The following is a 23,448-nucleotide window of genomic DNA, read 5'->3' as shown; positions in this document are numbered from 1 at the left end:
TTGAAGTGACAAAACTTGAGAAGTAAAGGGCAGATTAGTGGTTTCCAGGGATGAGAGATGGGGCTGTGAAAGGGCAGCAGGAGGCCTCCTTGTGTTGCCAGATATTCTGTATTTTGATCTTGGTGGTAGATAAACGAACCTATACATGTGATAAAATGGCATAAAGCTAAACACATGTATGTACAAATGAGTACAGGTAAAACTGGGGAAATCTGCATAATAGCAGCAAATTGTATCAATGTCAATATCTTGCTTGTGACGTTGCACTGTAGTTTTTGAGCATGTGACCGTGGGGGAAATTGGTTAAAGGGTACATGGCATGTCACTGCATTATTTCTTACAAATACATTTTAATCTACAATGATTTCAATAAAAACCGTGGTTTAGAAAAAAAAAAAAACTTTGTAAGGAGTGGAGGAAGAGAAGCTAGAGGGTTATCACTGGGCTGCTGATGTCAAGGGCACACCCCCAGAACTCCAAGCCAGAATTTAGGAAGCTGCTGCCGCCGCCACCCTGACCGGCTCCGGTACTCATGCAACTTGTGACAGACCTAAACTTGGAACCTAGCTGCCGAAAACTTTTCTACTATGTGACCAGCAGGAGAAAGATGGTGCCTGTTTCCTTTCCACCTGTCACAGTCTGACTGGTGGAACTCAATTTCCAAAACTCTGGATGCAACATAACCTGGGAAATGTGGGCTTTAGCGCTTCAGTTTTCCCAATAGAATATGGAATGGAGTTGGAAGAGCCGATCATGATTTTTACCATAACCAGCTACTAGCTATGTGACCTTGGCAACAGCTTTTTACCAACTGCAATCACCATTCTCAGATGACATGTTATAAGGTTCTGGACACAATTCCAATGTGTTTCGGGGAGGGTTTCCCATACCACCAAGGAGCAACCCTCCGACATCAGCTGGGTGTGTCCTAACAACGCAACTCAATTTTTTTCTTTTTGGCCAGGGATTGACCCCACGCCCCCTGCAGTGGAAGCGTGGTGTCTTAACCACTGGACCGCCAGGAAAGTCCCAGCGTAACTCAATTCTGACACGTGTTACCCGGAGGTAGCTGCCTCTAAGCCAAGGAGAGAGGCTGCAGAAGGAACCAACCCTGCTAACACCTGATCTTGGACTTCCAGCCTCCAGAACCGTGAGGAAACAAAATTCTGTTGTTTAAGCTCTCAATCTGTGGCAGCCTCAGCAAACCAATATACTGCTCTACCACTGTTCTCGGGCCCTCTCCAGATTCTGGGACAGCAAGACCATAGAAATGAGTGTCGCTCCCACAAGACTCCTAGGCGAGCAAAGCTTTTTATTGGAAGGAGAGCTGGTGCACCAGGGAGAAGGTATGAAAGAATGCCAGCTCCCCGAGGGCTTTCAGGGAAGGGGTTTTAAAGGCCACGTGAGGGAGGGGATGCAGGAGCCTGATGAGCTTGTGCCCAGGTCTCCGATTCGCTGGCGTCAAGGTGAAGTTTCGAGCATCATCAACCATCTGGTTTCAATAGGTCTGGGGTCCACATGCTTGTAGTCAGCAGTTTTCGTCTGCTTCCTGCAAAAACAACTTAGGAATGTGTGTCAGGCCTTTATCTATATCTTTCAGGGAACTGGCAGTTCGGTGGTTCTGCTAGGTGTCGGTTTTACAGTCCTGCTTTTGTTCTTTGGAAACTATGTACGTTCATCAGTGGAACAGAGATAATCTTCTACTCCTGTGGGTCTCTGGTTATTGTCTCAGAAGGCCAGGCCTTTAGGTGCTTTGTTTTACTGGGCCTGTCAAGCCCACTAACTCAAGGCCATTCCCCGGTCCTTTTCCAAAACGGCTGTACTCCTGTCTTCCTGTCTCATCACCTTTCTTCAGAGAATTTTTCTAGAGAAATATCCTTCTTTTTAAACCTCCCACTGTATCTCTGAACTACCATTTCCCTCAATATTTTGTAATTATTTTATTTGCAGGCCCTAAAATATAATTGATTTTCTTTCCATGGGTCTTCCACTGTCATGCTTCTTACCAGGACAGGCCAGCAGTGTGATCGGAGGTCTCGGCTGCCAGATGAACTTGGCACGTCCTCCCTAAGGATCCATTTTTTCAGCAATTTGGGGGAATGTTAAATAATTTATCTGCAAATTAATTCAAAGCATATTTATATTAAAACAAACATAAGTTTTTAATAGAATCTAGTAGATTTCAAAGACATTTCTTGGTTATAGCGAGTTCCCCTAGTGAGAGGGTTTCCTCTCCTCTGCCTCAGGGCCTCTCTGTTCACCACTGATGCAGCCCTCTGCTGGGGCTAGTAACAGACCTTCCTTTAGTCATTCTCTGAATGGAACAGACAGGGGAGAGGCAAGTGAATCCAGAAACAAGTCTATCCATAAAGCTAAGGCATATTGCTGACATGCTTAGGGGACAGAGAGATTTTTAAAGAAATCCTGAGCTTTTCTATTTTGGGATTTGAAGGCTGTAAGGGTCTTCCCCCCCCCCCCCCCCCATTTTTTGTACGGGCCCTGCCCGCATGCGGGATCCTAGTTCCCCCACCAGGGATCGAACCCGCGTCCCCGCCTGCAGTGGAACAGCGGAGTCTTGACCACTGGACCGCCAGGGAAGTCCCAAGTCTGTAAGGGTCTTGCAGGTTAGGTTGGGCACCTCCTAGTCACTCAGTTTGTGATTTCAAGCGCTCGTCTGTGCTGATCCGTTGGGGAGAGGAATATGTACAGGGCAGAGAAGCAGAGCAGTGGGGACAAGGAAGTTCCTCTCTCCTCCCTGGTTCCGGCCAATGCTTAGGTACACACACCTGCTACCCTGCCAGCGTCTGAGTCAGCTCCTCATCTCTCCCTGCCCTACGTGGAGCTGCCACACGGAAGCCAAATTCGACAGACATCAAGCTAGGACGCCACCTTGCATCTGAATTACTTTTTGAAATTCGGCATGTCCAGGTTTACTGACCTGTGCAGTCTTTTCAACATTTCCTTCTGCTGCACATGGGTGGGACCAGAGACTTTCGTCTTGCTCTGCCAGTCCTCTGACTACAGCATTTTGAATCGAGTTACTTGGAATCTCCTGCCTGGTTCCAAGCCTCAGAAAAACGCGAGAAGAGTCAGAATGCAGGTTAGGCGTGAGGCCGGTCATTTCCCCTATCCGTGACCCCATTCAGGGGCCTTGTGACGCTAGTGCCCTTCAGGAAACAGAGAACCAGACTCCTCAAAGGGCATTGCAGCAGGTTTCCAGGAATTACTTATCAAAGCCGATGACCCAGGGTCCGTGACCCCTAGATTCGGACGGGATTCAGGGCTTTCTCCTAAGGGAAAGGTCTGCCCTTACTTCTTCCCAGCATCCTCGGATAGTGTGACGATTCCTGGGAGATTCGGGAGGGTGGAGGGGAAGACGTGCAGCGTGAGATGGTGAAGTCAGGCCGCCGACGGCCCGCCCCGTCCACTGCCAGCCCTTGCAAGGAGCATGCCTGGCGCAAAGACTTGGCATCCCAGCCTCTCCTGAGGATCTGGACAAGCCCGCGCAGGCCCGCCCGACGCCCCGCCCTTCACGCGCAGGCGCCGCCTACAAGCCCCGCCCCGCCCGGCTCGCGCGCCGCCGGCAGTGGGCGGGGCCTGCTCTGGTTGTGAGGCCGCCGGCGGGGAGGGCGGGGCCTGCCGCCGGCGCGGCGGTGCGTCGCGCGGTGATGCGGCTGACGCTGCGCCCGCCAGGCCGCAGGCCGGCCGCCCCGCCCACGGCCCGCCCCGCCGGCCTCCCAGGCGGCCCTGTCAGAGTGCGGCGGCGGGTGGCGCGGGGCTGGTCCTTGCAGCCGGCGAGGAGGCTCGCGCGGCACACCCCCGTCGGTCGGCGCCTCTCTTCAGCGCGCGCGGACATGGCCCAGGCAGCGGCGGGCTGCCCCAGCGCCCGCGGCTCCGGGGACGGCGAGACGGGCAAGCCCAGGAAGGTGGCGCTCATCACGGGCATCACGGGCCAGGTGAGCGGGGGCTGGGGCCGCGGGCACGTGTGCTCTCGGGGCGTCGCGGGGGGGCTGCCGCGGGGGCGCCGGGGGCGCGGGCCGCGGGAAGGCCGGTGCCCGCGCGCGGGGGCTCCCTTGCTGCCCGGTCCCCTCGCCCGGGTCCCAGGTCGCGGAGGAAGTAAGAGGGAGCGGTGCTGTGCAGTCACAGACCAGGAAATGTTTTCCTGTTTTGTGTTTTCTTACACGTTAAAAGCCCACCTCGCAGGAACTTCCGAGACCGCGGCCGCACCTGGACGTGGGGCAGGCTGGTCCGGGCTCGGGCCGGGTCCCCTCCCTGCCCGAGACCCTCAGGAGTGTCCGGAGCCCGGCCCGCGAGCGGCGGGCGGCGCCGGGGCCGGGCCTCTCGGGTCCCCCCGGGCGGTGGCGGTGCCGTCACCCGGTGCTCAGGAAGTGATGGGGTGAATAAAGGTGATAATCCTAATGCGCACGCAGGCTGTGCTTATTACGCGCAGTCACTTGGCTGATAGGACCTCATTTAGTTTTCCCAGCTGCTCTTTGAGGCGGTGCTTTTATGATCTCCTCTGCACAGATGGGGAAACCGAGGCCCGCGGTCAAAGCGCTAGGAAGTGTCCAGTTGGGATTCACACTGCTCTCAGACTCTGTGGCAGGAGAAAAGAGGTTAGAAACTGTCTGGACGTACAGTCAAAGGGCGTTAGACAGCTGTAACTGCTGGATACCTGATTACTTCCTAGTTACTCATGCATCGTGCTGTGTTTAAGGTAATTACAATAAACGCGGGTTTGAAAACTGGTGGGAGGGGTGGGTGGGAGGGACAGAGATCTGAGGCTGAGTAAGAGACCCTCAAATTCAGTCAAGTGCCTGCATACTTTCAATATTATGGAGAAGTTAGTTAAACTGTTCGTGTAACTCTGTTGGTGTGGCTTATGCCTACTGAAGTGCCAGCAGCGTGAATCCATGCAGGTTAGAAGGGAAACCTTATTTCGGGCCGGGAGTGCAGTGGTCGGGTTGGTGCTGAATGGCCTCCTCCAGGCTGTCTTCCTAAGCTACTCCCTGGCCAGACAGTTTTGGCTCCCCACTTCATTTCCACCTTAAAACCCCTGCTTGAGGGTCAGGCTCCTTCTAACCTCTGCACCAGTATCTCCCACTTCCCTACAACCCCACCCAGTGCATTGTCCCCTCACTTGCTGGGTGTTGTGCTGGCTTCTGCAGCCCCTGGCACAGTGCTGAACTCTGGTTGCCACGTAAATCCCTGCTGGTGGAGTTTACTGCTCTGCTTCACATTTATCTCCCAGCACAGTGGCTCCCGCCGTGGGTATCGAGGGTCTCGGAGTGCTGTGAGGTTAATGCAAAGGGTCTGGAGAGCCATACCTGCCGTCCAGTTTCTTAGTCGTGTTGGGTGAGAGCTTGTTGAGCTACTCACTCCGCTGAACATTTTATATATTCCTATGTAAGAGGCAAGTACAGTTTTTGTCCCCATTTTACACCTGGCTTAGTAAGTAAGGTTAAGTATGTTCCCTGAGGGCGCACACCTCCTGAGTGTCAGGGCTGAGATCTGAACCCAAGAGTTGCTCTAAGCCATTTTGTTATACTGCCTCTGGTAAGCCACCCACATTAAGTTACAGCTCTGTGTGTGTGTGCGTGTGTGTGCGTGTGTGTGAGAGAGAGAGAGAGGGAGAGAGGGAGAGAGAGGGAGAGAGGGAGAGAGGGAGAGAGGCAGGGGGAGTAGGGGAGAGAGAGGGATTGTTTCACTCTAAGAAGAGGTCTCAGATTCAAGGTGAGGTTGAAACCGCTGCTCTGGCCCTTAGGGCTGTCGTGGCCTTTGTGCTGAGATGGGCTCTTGCATGGGTTGTCCCCCGCTGGCCCTTGAGAATGCGTGCAGGTAGCCAGGGTGCCTGTGTGCTGTGCATCTCTAGTGCTCACTGTCAGCGGTCACTCCAGCTTTCTTGCTCCTGTCTCTTCCTGACAGTAGTTGTGAATCATTTCACAACTACTGTGAAATGTGCTCTGCATTGCCGCTGCAGGGCCCTCCGCCAGCCATCCCCAGGGCTCACCTCATGGTCTAATTGGGCTTGCTCTTTGCTACACCCGGGGAAATGTTCTTGCTGGTCCCTGAGTATTGCTGCCTTGTGCCTCCGTGGGGTCATTATTTTGCGCCTGAATGCCCTCACAAGTCTTAACTCCTTTTAACTCAGCTAAGAGCCTCAGCCAAATGCAACCATTCCAGGCTTTGTATTTTCAATTCTCTGTATTTACAGATGTGCAATCCATGTTGGCTACATAGGTAGTTTACATAGCTTAGTTCTTTGGTTTGTTAACTCCTTTAGGGTAGAAACCTTCTTTTGAGCTTACTACCTCCCATGTGGCTTCACCTAGTGGGCTTCCAAAGTGTTGACTTACTCTTCCCATGAACAGAACTTGTCTCTACTGTGTGTCTGCAGGGTGCAAGGCTTGCATTGAGGCTGCTGGGAGCAAGAGCCTACGTAAGCTGTACTCTTCTGCCCTCCAGGATCTCACAGTTTTTGAGGGACTTAATGCACATGTCAAAATCCGTATTTTACATATATGTTAGGGGCCACATGCCTGGTTCATCCAACCTCACTGAATGCTGGCAGTAGCAAGGACTGTGTTTGGGGAGAACAGCGTGTACAGGAGTGCAGAGAGGGGAGAGTTTGGGGGGCCATGAGGACCAAACACAGTAATAATGGGAGGAAAGAGAATTTATTACATTTTGTACCCCTAGCTTATTTCCAAAAAGATTCTGAGGTGGCTTCAATAAAAAAACACAGCGTTGGACCATCCTAAGAAGAATGAAAAAAATAGGAGTCTGCAGTGAAGGCTGTAGAAAGATGGAGGTAGTGTCCCCAGCACTGAGGACGGCTGCCAGGTGGGCATGAAATTCAGCTTTGAGCTTCCTGACCGTCGAGGCAGAGTGGGTGGGCACGTGGAGCTTTGTTAGTACTAAACTCTCAGGGGGACACAGAACAGCGTGACGCACAATGAGCTCGATCGAGTCATCTCCTCAGGACGCTCTCGTTACCCCGACGGACTGTGGGAGCACACTTTTCGGTAGGTGGAGACTTTAGAGAACTGAATGGTCAGCGTTCGTGGATTTTTCCCTTTCTGATATCTGTTACATCAAGCTCGTCTCTGCCAGGAGCGTAGGCAAGTTGGAACTGTAGATTACCTTGTCAGGTGTCCTTGGTACGAAATTAATATTGGTGCTTTAAATATGGAAGAACTGACATGTTGGAAGTCCTCCACACCTGCAAGTAGCCTAGGTTTTCCTTAGGAAGCGCTTTAGCTGTGGTCAGACATCTAAGCAAGCACCAAGTCCAGAGTTCTGCACCGTGACACATGGAAGGCAAAGCGTTTATCTTTAAATGGTTGGCAAGTTAGTCCTGGTCAAGAAGAGTTAATTTGTCTGCTGTTGGAAGACAACGCATTTTTACCAAGTCTTGCGTAGAGGAAAGAGATGGACCCTTTGAGCTGTCAGGCAGATTATTTAAGCCGTAATATTTTGTTTCAGAATTTTATTTTTATGGCCTTATTTTTTATTTTCACTAATTTATTTTCTTTTGAGCATGTTCTAGCTGCCATCAGACAACCATAGCCTTTAAAGAGAGCATGTTTAAGACAGATACCCAGATTCCCTAGACTCAGGTGGCTCTCACAGGCTTTATCGTCTTCATTTAAGAATTAATTTAAGATGCTGGAAAATGGTAATTGAGAATTGGCAGGAAGTACCATTCTTTCCACAGTTTTCCTTAACCCTTTTAAATAATGCTTCAGTGGGATCATAATAGATGACGGGGATATTACATCTTCTGGTTTTACTTTCTAATCCATATTTGGTGTCCTGCAAATTTCTGCATTCCAGTATCGGCATCAGAATCATCACTTGTGTAGATGGAGATTTAGTGAAATGTGATGAAGTCTATTAAAATAAGCCTGTTTGATTGGTAATGGCTACATGGAATCACGGAGCCAAAGCTGTGTGCAGTTCAAGGGAGAGGCGCGTGATAGATTAGTGATGTCTGCCTGGGAGAGGGATGGGAGTGATGGCACAGTGCTATGTCTTTACAGGACTGTGACTCCTTGGGTTTAGGAAAAAAGTGTCTTAATCACTTATCCCCTATGTCTAGCATAGCTGGTAAAGGTTAGGTACTCAAAATACTTCATAATTAAGTCTTTACTTACTGAAGTTTATTATCTTGCAGAAAAACTTGCCTGAAAGTTGTAGAAGTCTGTAGAAATGAGAACAGAATGCAGTTGTTGGTTGGGTAGAAGCAAGGCATTTCAGGGTACTGTCGGGGAATTGGACAGTATATACCCAACATAGTTGCAATTTAGGAGATAAAATGATTGGTTGTAACTTCAGATTTAAAGGATTTAGAAAATACCCATTTCAGGGAAAAAAAGTAACGTATCCAGTTTTGTATGATAGATTTCCTACTGTTTTTGTACTCATGTTAACCATTGAATTAAAAAAAAAATATTCCGTTGGCGTGCGCGTTGAGATCTTAGTACTGGAGTTAAATAACCATCATTGTGTGGAGGAGGAAGGGTGACTGAGAAGGTGTGATTTCCCAGGTCACACAGCCGGTTAGCACTGGAGCTAGGACTGATCAACACTGTCCTTCACTGGCAACAGCAAAGGGGCTGCTTTGAGCCAGAAAAATTGGGGTAAAGGAGTCTATGGTAGTGAAATGTGTAGCATGGTGTTCTGTAAAATTGAATAATAATAAATTACACCTGAAAAGCAATCAAATCTATTTCAGTATTTAAGGAAAAGGTGACTTTATGTTAACTTTTATAACATTTAACATCTTATTTTGACAAAATATTTGCAGTTTGAAAAGATTGAGAGGCAATTAAATAGGAGTCTTCAGTATTTAACTTACAAAGGAAAATTAATAAAATACAGGGACTAGAGAAGGGGGTTCACGTTAGGCCATTCCTTAGAGAACTCGGACGCTCGCTTCGTTGGAGGCGTATGCTGTCCCGAGCTAGAGTTGCCTCCGGAGCCTGCAGACTTCTGAGCACGGCCTGTCTCCCCGTTGCGCGCGAAAGCCCAGTGCTTCTGTCTCCATGTGGGGCTTCGGGACTCCAGGGCTGAAGTCGAGGGGAGTTTTATTAGTTACCACCTGACCGCTGAGATGAACTAGAAGAGCTGCTAATTGTCCTTGTGATCTTGAACGGCTTTCTTTGAGGTGTGGAGTTCTCAACTTGCCTGTCCTTTGAAGCAGCCTTTCCTCAACTTTTGTTAGAGGTTTCCACTAAACTGGAATTATTTGGCTATGATTCCATGTAAAGAATCAGGCTTAAGGAGTGAGGCAAAATGTTTGCCTTTAACCAGGATTCTGGACACTTGGTAGATAATTATTGGGGGCAGGGCACAGAAAAAATTCACTGACATTGATAGAATGATTGCTGCGTGCCAGGCAGTGTGCCCAGCATTTTATATAAATTATCTCGTTTAACTGCGGGTGGTAGGTATTTTCACTGTCCTCCCTATACTGAGCAAGGAAACTGAGATTTGGAGAACTTCAGACTTGCCTGAGAACCTCCTGCACTAGTCTTTTCTCAGGACCTTCTCTCCTGTGTCAAGTCGGACTAGCTCTGTTGGCCAGATTGTTGGCAAACTGCACAAGTTCACTGCTCTTGAGAAGCAGGTTGTTTTTAAAGGCTGCTTTTTGATTAGTGCTTTACCATGCTGGTTAGGTGATATTAACATCACTGTGTTAATAGGAGTGTGTCGTAGGAGAAGTCTGGGGTGAGGGTGGGGAAGGGGGGCAGAGGGCTGCTCTCTGAAGCCTGCTGAAGACCCCTGGTGGCTCCTTTGCCCAGCGTTCTTCCCAGTTCTCTGAGGGTTTTACGGTAAGGAATGGACATGGGGGAGCAGAGTGGCTTCCCTGCCCGCAGACCTCCCGGTGGAGGGTCAGGAGCCAGCAGCCACTTCTTGGGCCCTCAGAAGCGGGCCGGGGCTGCAGCTTGGGTGGGGGCGGTCTGGTTGGAGCCTGTGGCTGCAGAGCTTGCCCGCGGCCCAGGGTGCACAGGGACAGCAAGGTCTCCGGGTGGTGGAGAGAGGCGGGCGGGGGCCCCGGGGGCCCTTCTCCACCTGCATGTGGACCGGAGTTACAGCTCCGGGATCACTTGCTGTGCTTCTTTCCTCTCTGCAGAGTGGGGTTCGTCCTTGCTGTCGAGGCCCAGATTCCTGAGGAGACTAAGAAGTCTCCTGTTCTAAACTCTTGTACCCCGTCATGTAAGCTGGAAAATCTTTTGGCCTGCAAAGTGCTCTTAACGGATACTTTGCACTTGCCTTTTCTCCGGGTGGTAGTTTAGTCTGAAGAGATGCTTCCTTGACTTGAGAGGAGCCTCCTCTCTTCTCTCCTCCAGGAAGCCTTGCATTCGGGCTGAGAGCGGTTCTCTATTTCATATCCCCCAAATTTCCAGTAGCAATTTGGTGAGGTTTTTTTTGTTTTTGTTTTTTGCTTAGTCAATCTTTTCTCTTGGAGGCAATTACATTTGGGGGCAGATCATCCTGTACTTAGTAATAGAAGTACTAGTGCTCATGATTAATTCGGTCGATGGATGTTTGAGTGCCAACGATGTGTCAGGCACTGGGGATACGACAGTGAACAGAACAGACAAAAATGAGCCTCCTGTGACACTCATGTTCTGGGTGGTGACAATGGCGGTGATGGTGGGTGGATGACAGTAATTAAGGTGTGCTGAGCATTCACTCTGAGCCAGGCACCGCTTAGCGGGCTTTACGCCTGTTTCCTTTCTGGAGCAAGGGAGCCCTCCTCTGAGGCGGCTTTCTTGTCACCCCTGAGGAACGAAGAGGTTAAACAGATTGCCCAAAGGTCACTCCCGTCCTTGTTTGCAAAGGCAGAGGTGAAACATAAATCCCAGTAATTTTATTTTCTATCAAGTTTATAACTAGAATTAAATTCTAAGGAGAGGTAAATAGATTGTGTGTCAAATTTGAAAAATAAAGCATATTCAAGAGTTTTTTTTGTTTGTTTTTGCAATTGTGGAAAGATATGGATTATAGTAGTAAAATAAGCCTGTATTAATCGCTACGTTATATGCCCCTCATTTTATTTTCTTTGCTGTCATTTAGGTCATACCGTTAATTAATTCGTTGATGACTTATCTTGCGAACTCCCTGGATGCTGGGACTCTGTGTTGGGACAAGTGGAATGAGAGTTGGATTTCTTGGCCAGCGTGGGTTTGAGTTACTGCTTAGCTACTTAGGAGCTGCATTGATTTGGGCAGGGTATTTACCTTTGCTGCCAGGTTGGAAGAGTTATTCCTACGGAATAGAAAAGAAGTCTGGCATGGAATAGGGCGTTTGCCCCATGACTAGAATGGACCTCTCTTCACAGTGCTAACTAGATAAGTGAGAGTACTCCAATATGGGGAAAGGACATTGAATGTGGAAGGCACCAAAGTCAGCCTCGCTCCGTGGGGGTAATCTGTTGCCTAGGACGGAAAGTTCCCTGGGATTTGGAATCAGCCACAGGCTATAAACAGATTTGAAGTCTGGTGTGTCTTACAGCGCAAAGCAGATCTGGGGGCCGGGCTTACCTTCCCGTGTGAGAGGATTGTGGGCCGTGGACTGGACTCTAATCCTCCTTACGGTGATTTGTGGTCCCGGAGGAAAGGTTTGGCATAACTGGGAATGAGAAAGACATCTTCAGTCCTGTCCTGCTTTGGTCAAAGACTGTTACGCGGTGAAACGTTTTTCCTTATGTCTTAACATTACACATAATTAATCGATTAACTGAGGAAAGAGCGTGGACCTGAGAATCAGAGGCTGGGTTTTAACACCAATTAATTGTATAGCCTTAATTTTTTCTTAATCTATAATATGAAGGGATCACCTGGCGAAGTCTGTTCGGAGTGGAGCGTGCTATAACTTTAGGATTGAACACTAATTATAGTTTATTGTGTGCAAAAAAGTCTTGTATTTAAGCAGTGCAGTCATTTAATATCAGTTTCAAAGCTAAGGCCAATAGGAGAATTAAAAAAAAATAAAACCAGTGACTGTTAACTGTAGTGAATTTATAATTAAGTGTGTAAACTGGGAAGAAACTCACATATGAGTTGTATTTTGCTAGAATTTGTAAGGTTAAAGTGGAAATTCTGAGCTGTCTGCCCTGGTAGGTTTTACCAAATGAAGTGTTTTTTTGGTGAGGAAAGATTTAAAATTCCTGTTATTTATTTTTTGGATTGAAATATTAAAAAATATAAGAATCTGTATTTTGAGCTTAGTGTTTAAGAGTGGAGGATCTATTCGTTCAGTAAATATCTGCTGAGATTTATTCTGTGTTGAGTTAGGTGCTAGGCATATAGCCACCAGCAAGATGGATATGATATTGTTCTCAAGGAACTGATAGTCTAGGGGGGACAAGTAATTTGACAGGTAATTTTACAGCATGTTAATTGCTATGATAATAATAAACGAGTCACTGAATCACGAGGAGATCTTCCCTTAAATAAAAATGATCCATAGTATGATTAATTCAACAGATGTATTGAGCATCACTTAGCTTGGAAGTTTCTGGTTATGAATGCCATGGTATTAAAAGGGTTAGTTGTGAGGCCTCTTTGTAGGAAGCTGAGCTGCTGAAGGATCCCCTATATGCTCCTTTTTTCTTCTTTTTGATGTAGAAATCTTCATAGTCTAGTATTTCGTGAAGGATCTTCCTATTTTCATTATCACTTTTCTATCTCAAAAGCTGTATTTCCAGCCTTTCACATTTATTCCATTTGGAGACCTTGCCAATTATTTGATCAGATATATTTATGTATGCACCAGGGAATCATAGACCAAGTGACGAAGCATTTATGAACTGTCATTGTGTGATGACATAACCTAGGGGGCAGGTCAAATTTTTCTTCTTGGCTGATCAAATTTGAGTTTAACAGAATACTCCCAACATAGTTCCTAATGGTGAGTTAGTGTCAGCCAGATGATGGATATTTGTTTTAGGGTTTGATAACTAATTTTTGAGCCAGTATTATAGACAGAGACATAAGAGGTTAAAATCAGATGATTTTGTTTTGTACTAGAATATTAGGTGTACGATTATTTGAACCAGCATATACTTTTAAATATTTTGTTCCCTGTAGTATCCCCAGCGTGTAAAGTGCAGAGTGTAAGACATGGTACAGGACCCGGAGTAGGTAGGGAAGGAAGCAGACGTGTGGGTGCCGAGGTGAGGGTGTGCCTGTGTCCGTCAGTGTAAGGAGGAGTGGCTTTGCAGATGGTAGCAGGGAAAGGAGGGCGGTGGGGACTAGTGCAATCGGGAGGGCTCCGTGGGCTGGCCTCAGAGGATGGTCAGATTGGGAGAGGGGGGCGGCGAGGGACTGAGCTCCGCGGAGAGGGCGGCGTGTGGATGGAGTATGGCAAATAGTATATTGGAAGTCCAGACGTGCAGGTCCCGGGAGGCCTGGAAGAGCAGGTTGAGGGGTGTGGGTTTGATTAAATAAGCGGAGGCATGAGTGGAGCTCCGCCTCGGGTGAGTCTGCAACCTGGGCCCAAATCCTGCTTTCAAAAACGTCCTTCCGGGAGTTACTTAATAATCTTGAACCCTAATTCCCTTTTCTTTAAAATGCAGTTAATTATACCCACATCACTAGGTGATGTGCAGATCAGATAGGATGATCTTAATAATGCCTAGTGTAGTGCCTGACACACACCGCTTATGAAATTCTGGTGCTTATATTTATCACGTATAATACATGACTTATGTGTGGTACGTTCCCAGCATGGGGGAGAGTGAGAGGAGAGGGCAGCATGGTGTAGACGCACAGAGTGAATTTGAGTAGGAGAGCCAGGAAGACCTGCTAGATTATAAGGATGTAGATGCAAACGACGTTGCTTGTGGAGAAGGAAAGAGAATCAAAGGGACAACGGGACTCTGTGATTAGTTAGGTACGGGGGCGGGTGGTGAGGAAGGGGAGAGTTGGAGATCTCGAGGTTGTTTTGTTTTTGGAGGCTGGCTGGCTGGTATCACCATGGCCAGAAATGCTGTCCCTGGGAAGGAACAGCAGTGCTCTGGGGAAGAGAGTGAATTCAGTTCTGTTCCTCTTGAGTGTGAGGTGAGAGCATGACGTTCAAGTTCTAATAACCTGTAAGCCATTTAAAATGCCAGCTTGGAGCGCGGGTGAGAGATCCCGGCCACACAGTGTCCCGTCCTGGCCTGGACGCAGCTGTGGACGGGGAAGCCCTGTATTCTGCTCTGCTTGCCTGTCGCCCGGAATGTGCTGTGGTACCTGCCTCCTGGTATTAAAACTAACATTTTCCCCTTTAGTTTCATGATTGAAGTTAACCAGGTTACTTCAGTTATACTTCAATTCTCCCCCCTTTCTTTCTTTCTTTATATTTATTATCTTAGATTTTTATGAGTTTTGATGTTATTGCAAGAATATATTCTAGCAACGTGAATATTTTGTTAAGCAGAGTCTGATTTTTGCACTTAAGGAATGCTTTTTTCTACGTAAGTCAAGCCTCAGGATTCTGCTCAACAAGATCAAAGGGCTTTTGGGATGAAGCAGTGTGGTTTACGATCCCACACTGCTGATGTGTGACTTTGCTTCACTGTGATATTAGCCATAATATCTTACATTTGTATATTAATTTGTAGTTCTCAAAGCATGTAAAAACCATTTCCGTTGTTCTACATGGTATTCTGGGATGCAGGCAGGGCAGGGATTGCTTCACTTTAGAGATGACCAACACCCAGAGTGATAAAGTGACCTGAGCCTCGGCGCCGGCGACTGTCAGCACAGGGATGCCGAGCTTTCGTTCCTTCTTCCGGATCTCACCGTCTGCTAGGGTTGCTTTAATTTAGCTTCCTTCTGCATTCCCTCACCAGTGTTTTACTCCAGGCTGGTGTTTTTCTTTACTGTTGCATAAACAGACTATGATGGGCAGAGTAATGCTCCCACCCCACCCCAGGGTGTCCATGTCCTCGTCCCTGGAACCTGTGAATGTGTTACCTCTCGTGGCAAAAGGGACTTTGCAGATGTGGTTAAAATCAGGATCTTGAGATGAGAGATGATCCTGGCTTATCTGTGGGGTCTGGCATCGTGGGGGTCCTTCAGTGGGGAGGAGGGAGACAGAGGTGTCAGAAAAGACGGCCTTGTGAGGAAGGTTCAGCCGGCCAGGGCTGGCTTTGCAGACAGGAGAAGGGGCCAGAGCCAAGCGGCACGGGCAGTTTCCCCAAGCTGGGAGAGGCCACGGGATCCTCCCTGGAGCCTCCAGAAAGCAACAGAGGCTGGCTGACAAGGCAGATTTCAGACTTCCGATCTGCTGAATTGTGAGGTAGTGAATGAGGGCTGTTTTAAGCCACTGTGGTTTATGGTCATTTGTTACATTTATGGAAATTTGTTACAGCAGCAAAGAGAGACTGGTAGGCAGATGATATGCTTGTTCCCACTTTGCACTTACTGGGAATTCTCTCTTGCTTTGGCCTGTTCACATGTATTTGTCTTCAGATTCTAGCTTCCTTCACATTCCAGCCCTCATTCATTTCCTTCATCTTGGAATTCTTTGCACATTTTAAGTTATCCCACAAATATTTTTGCATGCCTTCTGCTGGTAAGCAAGATATTCCTTCCTTTGGTATTATGCAGAACACCCGTTGTCCCTGTTTTCAAGGAACCTCATCTAATGAGGAGCATTAATGGATCATTTCAACAAATATTTATTTAGCACTGAGCTCTGTGGTAGGCACTTTAATAGCCACTGGAATTTATGCCAGTTTGTTCCTAATAAAAAAGCTGTTCTATCATCACCATCATTATTGTTATATAAATACAGAGTTCTCCTGTTTTAATTGTTTGTTTGCTTGTTTTTTAGATTCCACATGTAAGTGAAAACAGCAGAGACAGACTCACGGATACAGAGAACAGATTAGTGGTGATCAGAGGGGAGAGGGGTGGGGAGAGGGGTGGTGGGAGGGGCAGAATAGGTGAAGGAGGTTAAGAGGTACAGACTACTAGGTATAAAATTAATAAGTTACAAGGATGTAATGTACAGCACAGGGAATATAGCCAGTACGTTATAATAACTTTGTCTGGAGTATAATCTGTAAAAATATCAAATTACTATGTTGGACACCTGAGACTAATATAATATTGCAAGTCAACACCAAAAATACCAACAAAATAAAAACTCCACAGACTCCTCCTTTGCTGGCTTTGAGGAAGCAAGTGGCCTTGTTGGCAGGGAGCTGTGGATGACACCTAGGAACTAGGGTGGTCTCTGGGTGACAGCCAGCAGGAAGGCAAGGCCTTTGGTCCTAGAGCCACCGTGATTGAATTCTGTTGATGAATGGGGTGAACCCTTAGATCCACTCAGGCTTTGGATGAGACTTGACACCTGGCTTGTAACCTAGAGATGACCTGGCTAAGCACGCCAGGCTCCAGGTCCATAGATAATGCGTGCTAGTCAGCGTGGGGAGATTGAAGCTGCCGAGTTTGTGGTAACAGGGTTCTGCAGCAGTGGATGACGGATCTGAGCCCTGACCTTGCACAGCACGTGCAGAAACGGCTCAGAGACTGTCCAAGCCGCTTGAGCAGTGTAAATGCATGCTGCGGTCATCCACATGAGAGTGCACGTGAGCAGGACAGTCAGTGGGGCTGTTGTGATTCGTTTCACGTGGTGTAAGTGCCTTTCACAGTGAGAAGTGCTGAGCAGCAGTGTTGCGGTTTGATGTTTGGGAAGTCCGCTGGGAATGAGGAGAAGATGCTCTTGCCGGGCCCTGTTTTGGGTCGAGGGGGATGAGCGAGGAGGAGTCCTGAATATCAGCAGGCCCCAAATTTCACAGACTGTTAAAAGCTTGAGAATGGTATACGGTGGCCAAGTTTTTATCTTTAAAGGGAGAACCTTCAGAATAGCAAATTCCTACCTGCTACCAGTACCACTAAAATGTGACAAGGATGTGTTGTCAGAATAAAGAGCAGTCACCAGATTGCACACTCTTGGCTGTGTGACCTACGTATGTTCATTTTCCTCATTTTGTAAAGGAACGGGTTACAAATGTGTCATGGATTGGCCTTGGTCTATTGACTGTGTGTGGGCCACCATTGAAAATTGTTTTATTAAAAATAAGTTATTCACTTGTCTGATTCTCAGGACTCAAATATAAGTCTTCTGGCCTGCGGTGACCATGTTTTCTGGACCCCAGGGTAAGATACATCCCATGACTGTATGCCCCAGAGCGGGCTGAACACTGGAAACCAGGGCCGTCGGAAGGAGTGTGGAGTTGCTGTCTATAGAATACTGTGCCCACCAAATACTGAGCACCATGAAAGGTGCCTGGTGAGCATTAGTGAGCTGGTGGTTTGAGATTTCATTTTTTGCCATGTTCTTTGGTGCTCTGGGCAGACTCCCACCTCCCAGAGAAGACCAGCAGCAGCCGGTAGAGCCTGGATCCCAGTTCATCCTGACAGCTCTGGTCCTGGGGCTGTCCTTTGAGTGTGCTTGGAAGGAATATGCAAATTACTGCTGTGTTGTTTCAAGTTTAACTCGGGAACCTGAAACTGAAATCAAGTTTGGGGAGCTTCTGAGTGGTTTTGACCTGGTTTTGTGAGGTTGGTCAACCCCCCGGGTATGTGGGCGGTGGGTATTAAGTGAATTTCTCAAGGGTGAATAGGAAGATTTTTGGGGGGGGTTGTTTTTGAGGAGAGGTGATAAAGATAATGGATTTTTCAGAGAGTTTTGCTTTTCTGTATTTAAATATAAACCTTGGAAAGGAGACATAGAAGTTAGAACAAATACTGAACTGTTTCTATTGTTGTTGGTTTTTTTTCTTTCAGCTGTTCTGTGGGCTGTAGTGGTTTTTCATTTCACCCCCTCGTCCATTTTGCTATTTTGACTAATTTAGGAAGTTTTGAATTATTTCAGCTTATACAGTATTTTCTTTCCATTGAGTTGTCTTTTAATCTTTACTAATGTTTGAGCATATAGATTTTAAGCTATTTAAGCATAACGAAAAGTTTATACTATTGCCAGACTGTTATTATGGGAATTTTGGGTTTAATTCCTAAAAACAAGGGTGTGTTTTAGAAGGAATTGTTTCGTGGAGACAAGGCCATTGATTGGGAGCCCAGCTGGAGGTCTTAGAAGACCCTCTGTATGGGGCACTGCGCTTAGTAGAGGCTTAGGGTCGGGTCCAGGAAACCTGACATTCCTGCTGGGCTTTTTGAACCACACAGATCACTTCTCCTGTATGGGCTGATTTTCTTCTCTTTAAATATGCTTTCCGGAACAGGGGTGAATACGCGTATGGAATGAAGATTTGGACGTCTCCCCTCGCTTTCCTAGCTTGGAGTTTCCAGCTGGTATAATGGAAACTGGACTTGAGGAGGATGTTGACCACTGTGGATGACGTCCACCGTCGCTTGGGCTTGGGAAGGACTTGGGGAATTCGCCACTGGCCAGGCTCTTCAGAGGAGGCTCCAGGTGGCCTGGGCCCCGAGTTGGGGAGCAGAGGGGCTCGTGGGCTGGTGCCTGGCTTTCCCTGTAGGACAGATGGCGTGGGCACCAGAACTGAGCAGGTGGGAACAGGTGTGCGAGCCTGCGCTTGGGGAGCTGCAGGTGATCTCTGGGCAGCTGTGCATGTGGCTGAGCCCCGAGGGATCTGGCCCCGCCTTGTCCTCACTTGCTGGCGTGGCCACTGAGATCCAGGCACCCCTGCGACCCGAGGTGCACCTGTGCAGAACTGCCCTTTATTCTAGAATCCCAAGGAAACAGCCCTGGCCTGTCCACCCAGCCCTTCAGCTCCGCTGGGCTTCACCTGCCACCTCACTCACTGCATGCATCTCGGCAGTTCCTGTTGAGGTTTCTTTTCGCCTGCTCGCTCTAGGAATTACTGACATTCTCACTGGAATCAGTAATTTCTCTAGATTTGGGGCTCATTCCAAAAGAATACTCTGTTTTTCTTTGTGGTGTTTTGACCTTTGATTTCAGTCTTCTCCAAAGACATTCGCCTTTTGCAGCTGAAGTAGGAACTGTCTATAAAGCGTGAACAGCTTTCAACGTTGGTGGCACGTAGAGTCACGTGTGGAGCTTGAAAAAGTCTTGGCTCTTCCGTATTCAGTTTGCTGGGCTTAGGGTGGGATTTACATTTGGCTGTTTGTAGAAATGATCCCAGTGATTCAAGAGCGAGCTTGAGCAGAGAACCACCCATTAAAGCAGATTGTGATAGTGACTTGAAGATGAAGCTGTTCTTTTCCTTAACACTTTCCCAATTTTTAAAAATAGTGATACACGCTTACTATAGAAAAATTAGAAAGTTTAAGAAGGTATAAAGTATCAGGGGAAAAAAACCACCACCATAATTATACCAGTCAGAACCGATCACCGGCAGCATTATTATTGTTATTATTTTTTACTGTTTTGTCTGTTTCTAATTCGCTTCACTGCCTTTCAGCAAATGTTACTGCCTAGGGTAGGGTAGGCTCTTACGGTGGCTCTGGAATTGTTCTGGAAGCTTCTGAATGTAGGAGTTAGCAAGGACGGATTGAGTGTGAGGGCCTGTAGGAGGCCGTGGAGCATACCTTGGATCTCAGGAGTGAGGAAACCCCATCTTCAAGATTCCTCCTCACATGACCCACGCGGCACCTCCTTGGCCTCTGTTACAGTCGTCACAGACGTCTGCTTGTATATTTTGGTTCACATGTTAGTTGTTTGTATTGGTTTTCTATTTTGAGTGAGATTATGTAATTTAGGGGAATACATGCAAATAGGATCAGAGTTCATTAATTTTGACATGTTAAATGCAAACACTTTAAAGAAAAATTCCTGTAACGTTTGTTGAAGACTGCAATTTCAGGTACTCATATTCCATCAGTGCTCATCCTGTAGGGAGGTGTTGATACCTTTGTTCTTGGGACTGTTGCTCTTGGTCTGTTTTTCAGTTAACTTTTGTTGATGGTATACTCTACGAAAGCACTTCATTACCTTGATTTATTAATATTTCAGTTTAATTATAACACACAGCAATGCCAGGATTTGGTTGCACTTTTATTCTTAAGCACAATTATTGTATGTAAATCTAACGCTTAGATCTGGCTGGTGGTGGCCCTGATCTCTCTGGTGTGCTGCAGCTCTGACGTATACTTGCAGAGTTTGTGGACTGCGCCCTGGGCCCCTCTGTAGAGGAGGCTCTCACTTCACAGGTTTTCTGTTATTTCTACCCGAGAAGCAGGATTCTGCACCCAAAGCCAGTCCCGAGAAAAGACAAGCATGTGGTTGGTGAGTGTGCAGAACAGGGCGAGCCCTGGGATGGCTCCTCGTCCTGGGAGGATGACGGTGGAGGGTCCCACCTGGCTGAGGGCAGGGCTCTCTGGGTTTCTCAGTGGAGACCAGTGGAAGCTTGGTCTCATGGAGACGTGGTGAAGTGTTGGAAAGTCAGACGAGCACAGGGTGGAGATCTTGGCTGCTAGTCTGGCCGGGTGTCATCTTTTAGAAATGGTCCCTTGCATGATTATTTTCTCTCTCCCTCCTCGTAGTTTTCTCCTCCCCCCCATTTCTTTCTTTTTACAGTCGTCTACCCCCTCCCCCCTGCACACACGCACTTTTTCCCCAGTTCTTCAGGTGAGGCCTTAGGGCTTGGGGTGGGAGCAGCTTATCATGGGGACAGAGTTCACCTGCCCGAATGGCAGAGCTGTAGGGGCAGGACTTTTGTGGGTGGTAATTGTGCCTTAGGAGAGTTGAGAAAGCAAACAGTGGATTCTTATTTAATTAGCCCTGGAAGGGGCATTAAGGATGTTTGCAGGTCTTGGTCCAGATGGAAGCTGGCACTGGCCTGAATCCACCCCTCTCCTTTCACCCTTTAAGCATTTCCTTATTCTACCCTGTTATTGCTTTGCAATCGTTCCCTTGGGATCCCTAGCTTAGTGTGTAATTACAGGTGCTTTTCTGCTTCCTTTTTGCTGCGATATTGATCATCAGTGTTGGTCTATAGCAAACACACTGATCCGGATGCAAACCAGAAAGTCTGAGGGCTAGTGATGATTCACCACTCCCCCAGAGCAGCCTGACCGGCCAGGACGGGCTGCACGAGCGAGAGCTGGCTAGGGGCAGGGCCTTCACCCGGCTTAGAGGGGCCCCTGGGAGGCTCTGGGTCCGGTTTTGGGACTTCGCGACCCGCAACAAACTTTACCCTCTGGGGACCTCGGTTTCTTAATCTATAGAATGAGGATAAGTAACCCTTAATTGCAGGGTTGTTGGCCCATAAAATAGTTTATAGTAAATGGTATGGCAGTTATAATCTGAAACACTATAAAATGTACACACATTAAAATATATAAAGTATCCAAAACTACAGACGTACATATTTAAGATTATTGAAGCATTATCAGATGGGAAGGATAAAAATTAAGGTAATATTAATGTCCTGTGCTCTCTGAGGTGGATAAAGTAAGCACCTGCTTTCCATTCTGGGATGTGAAAGTATGTTGCAAAAATGAATCCCTTAATTTCTGGCAGAGGCAGGCTCTTAATCCAAGAAACAGTGTATAAACGCAGATGTTTAGTAATTCCCGAGATCTGATCTAACTGCTTTGGCTTTGTCTTGCGCTTCTTGGGGGCGGAGATGTTTCCATTCTTTGGTTTTCCTCTGTATCTGGGAGGAGAGGGGACTTGGGCTGGTTTGTGGCACAGAAGGATGGCGTTCGTTTTGTTTTTTATCACTTTCCTCTGACCTCCCAATTTCCAGAGGGTGGGTTCTGGGCATCTTGGTATTCAGATGAATTTTTTGTAACCCTTCAGCTTTCTTTTCCTCTTGTTTCCTGAGATTTTCGTTACAACTCTGCAGATGTTTTTAAAAAAGGGGTGAGTGAGAAAATGACTTATCAGGCTTGGGATGGGGTGATTGCTGTGCCAGCGAGAAGGGCGCTGCTGTGGGGTAAGGTGTGACCTCAGGGCACACCCATGGGCCACACGTTATGTAATGCTGGCTGTTAGCAGTGCCAGCCCTCTCTCACCAGCTTTGCAACCAGAGAGCATCTGTTTTCAGTCAGTTTGTCTTTCAGACACAGCTGGAATACTTCCAGAGCCTAAATGAACTTGATTAAAATGTTGCCTGGCTTTTTTTTATTATCTGGAGCAAAGCCCATCTTGTCTTTCCTTCTTTCAAAGAAGGGCTGTTGTTTCTTGATGGACTTCGGCTCGGGTTCATCCCGCAAGTGTCCTCCCCCCCCCCCGCCCCCCGCAGGAAGTGTTCCCCCCGCAGGCTGTGTTCCTCCCACCGGCTGTGTAGGGTCCTGGTGGGGCTGGGAAGGTCAGAGAAGAGGAAGAGCCACCTTGCCCGCAAGGAGCTCACTTATTTGTATCAAAATGCCCTGAACTCAGCTGCTCACATCAAGAGATATTTTACTTATAATCTAGGTAGTACTAGGATTATGAACAGCAGCAAAAACATGTCCAGGGCTTACATGTGCCAAGCCCTGTGTGCCAAGATCTTTGCATCTTTAATCCTCGCAAGGGTACCATCGCTTCATGAGTCATTTACAAAATGATTATAAGCATAGTTTGATGTTTACTGTTTAAACATAGGGTATAACAAAGCGTTGGGGGACCTTTTTCCCATCTTATACCCCAGTAAAAGACTTAGTTCAAAAGCAAATCGGTGAAATTATATATCTCCTTTAAAATTAAACAACAAACCACAAATATAAACCTTCTCCTAATAGTAAAATACTGTATTATATACCATGCGCTATTACGTTTTATTATATAAATATTGTATTGTAGCAACATTGCAGTATATTAAAAATATACTGCAGGCCTGTATTACAGGAAAACTCGTGTAACAACTCCCCGGCTCTCCTTACTCAGGAGAGTAAGGGGCGGAGTGAGGACTCCAGCGAGAAGAGGAAGCCCGGGGGGGGAAGGGCAGTCTTCCTAGCGATGGGGTTAGGGTGGTTGGCGGGAACGGAAGGGAGGTGGGAAGGAGGCAGAGGGCGGGGGCGGCGGGGCGCAGAGAGGCGCAGGAGGTCTTAAGCGGATTCCGAGGTGTCACAGCCCGGGCTTAGAGAAACGGGCCCTCCCTCCCGCTGAGCTGCCCCCCAAGTACCGCTGAGGCCTGGGAGCGGCAGCCGCAACCCACCTCCCTGGGCTGGCCCTGGGCCCCCGTCGGGGTGCGCGGGGCAGGGCGCCCCATGGGCCCCTGCGCACAGTGACAGGTGGTAAATGCTGGGCTTGGGCCCAGGGACGCGGTGGCAGGAGGCCCCCAGCGGGGGAGGGCCGAGTTCAGGTTCTTCGAGGAGGACCGAGTGGGTGGGGTCCCGCCAGGCCGGGGCAACTGCTGGCGGGAGGTCGAGGTGTGCCCTGCGAGCGCGTGTGCAGTGTCCTGTGGAGGGGCGTGCCTGGCCTCAGTGACCCCGTTCGTCCTCGGAAACAACGCTCCCACGTAGGAGGACAGACAGTAGCGCGTCTAAGTGAGGCAGGGTTCTTTGGGGTTTT

At 48.0% G+C, this 23,448-nt stretch overlaps 1 protein-coding gene and 1 long non-coding RNA gene across 4 annotated transcripts in view; one reads left to right on the top strand and one right to left on the bottom strand.

The window, feature by feature from the left end:
• Positions 1–1,292: 1,292 nt before the first annotated feature.
• LOC132375372 (uncharacterized) lies at positions 1,293–3,469 on the bottom strand. 2 transcript variants are annotated; one of them, XR_009505988.1, is made up of 3 exons: positions 2,939–3,469; positions 2,007–2,115; positions 1,293–1,561 (listed from the first exon to the last, which is right to left on the bottom strand). It is a non-coding gene; the product is annotated as an uncharacterized LOC132375372 (long non-coding RNA). The 2 variants fall into 2 exon arrangements; XR_009505987.1 differs by having other exon boundaries at positions 1,293–1,549.
• A 250-nt stretch (positions 3,470–3,719) lies between these two features.
• Positions 3,720–23,448, top strand: part of GMDS (GDP-mannose 4,6-dehydratase) — a 490,833-nt gene continuing 471,104 nt past the window's right edge. For both annotated transcript variants that reach the window (XM_059937772.1, XM_059937771.1), the window contains exon 1: positions 3,720–3,956. In XM_059937772.1, the coding sequence (XP_059793755.1) occupies positions 3,855–3,956 (102 nt within the window). In that variant the 5' untranslated portion in view covers positions 3,720–3,854. The remainder of the gene's footprint in view (positions 3,957–23,448) is intronic.

Source organism: Balaenoptera ricei, chromosome 11, assembly GCF_028023285.1.
Source record: "Balaenoptera ricei isolate mBalRic1 chromosome 11, mBalRic1.hap2, whole genome shotgun sequence".
Classification (NCBI taxonomy): domain Eukaryota; kingdom Metazoa; phylum Chordata; class Mammalia; order Artiodactyla; family Balaenopteridae; genus Balaenoptera; species Balaenoptera ricei.
The sequence above is the reverse complement of the archived record's forward strand: the minus strand, read 5'-3'. Positions and strand labels throughout refer to the sequence as shown.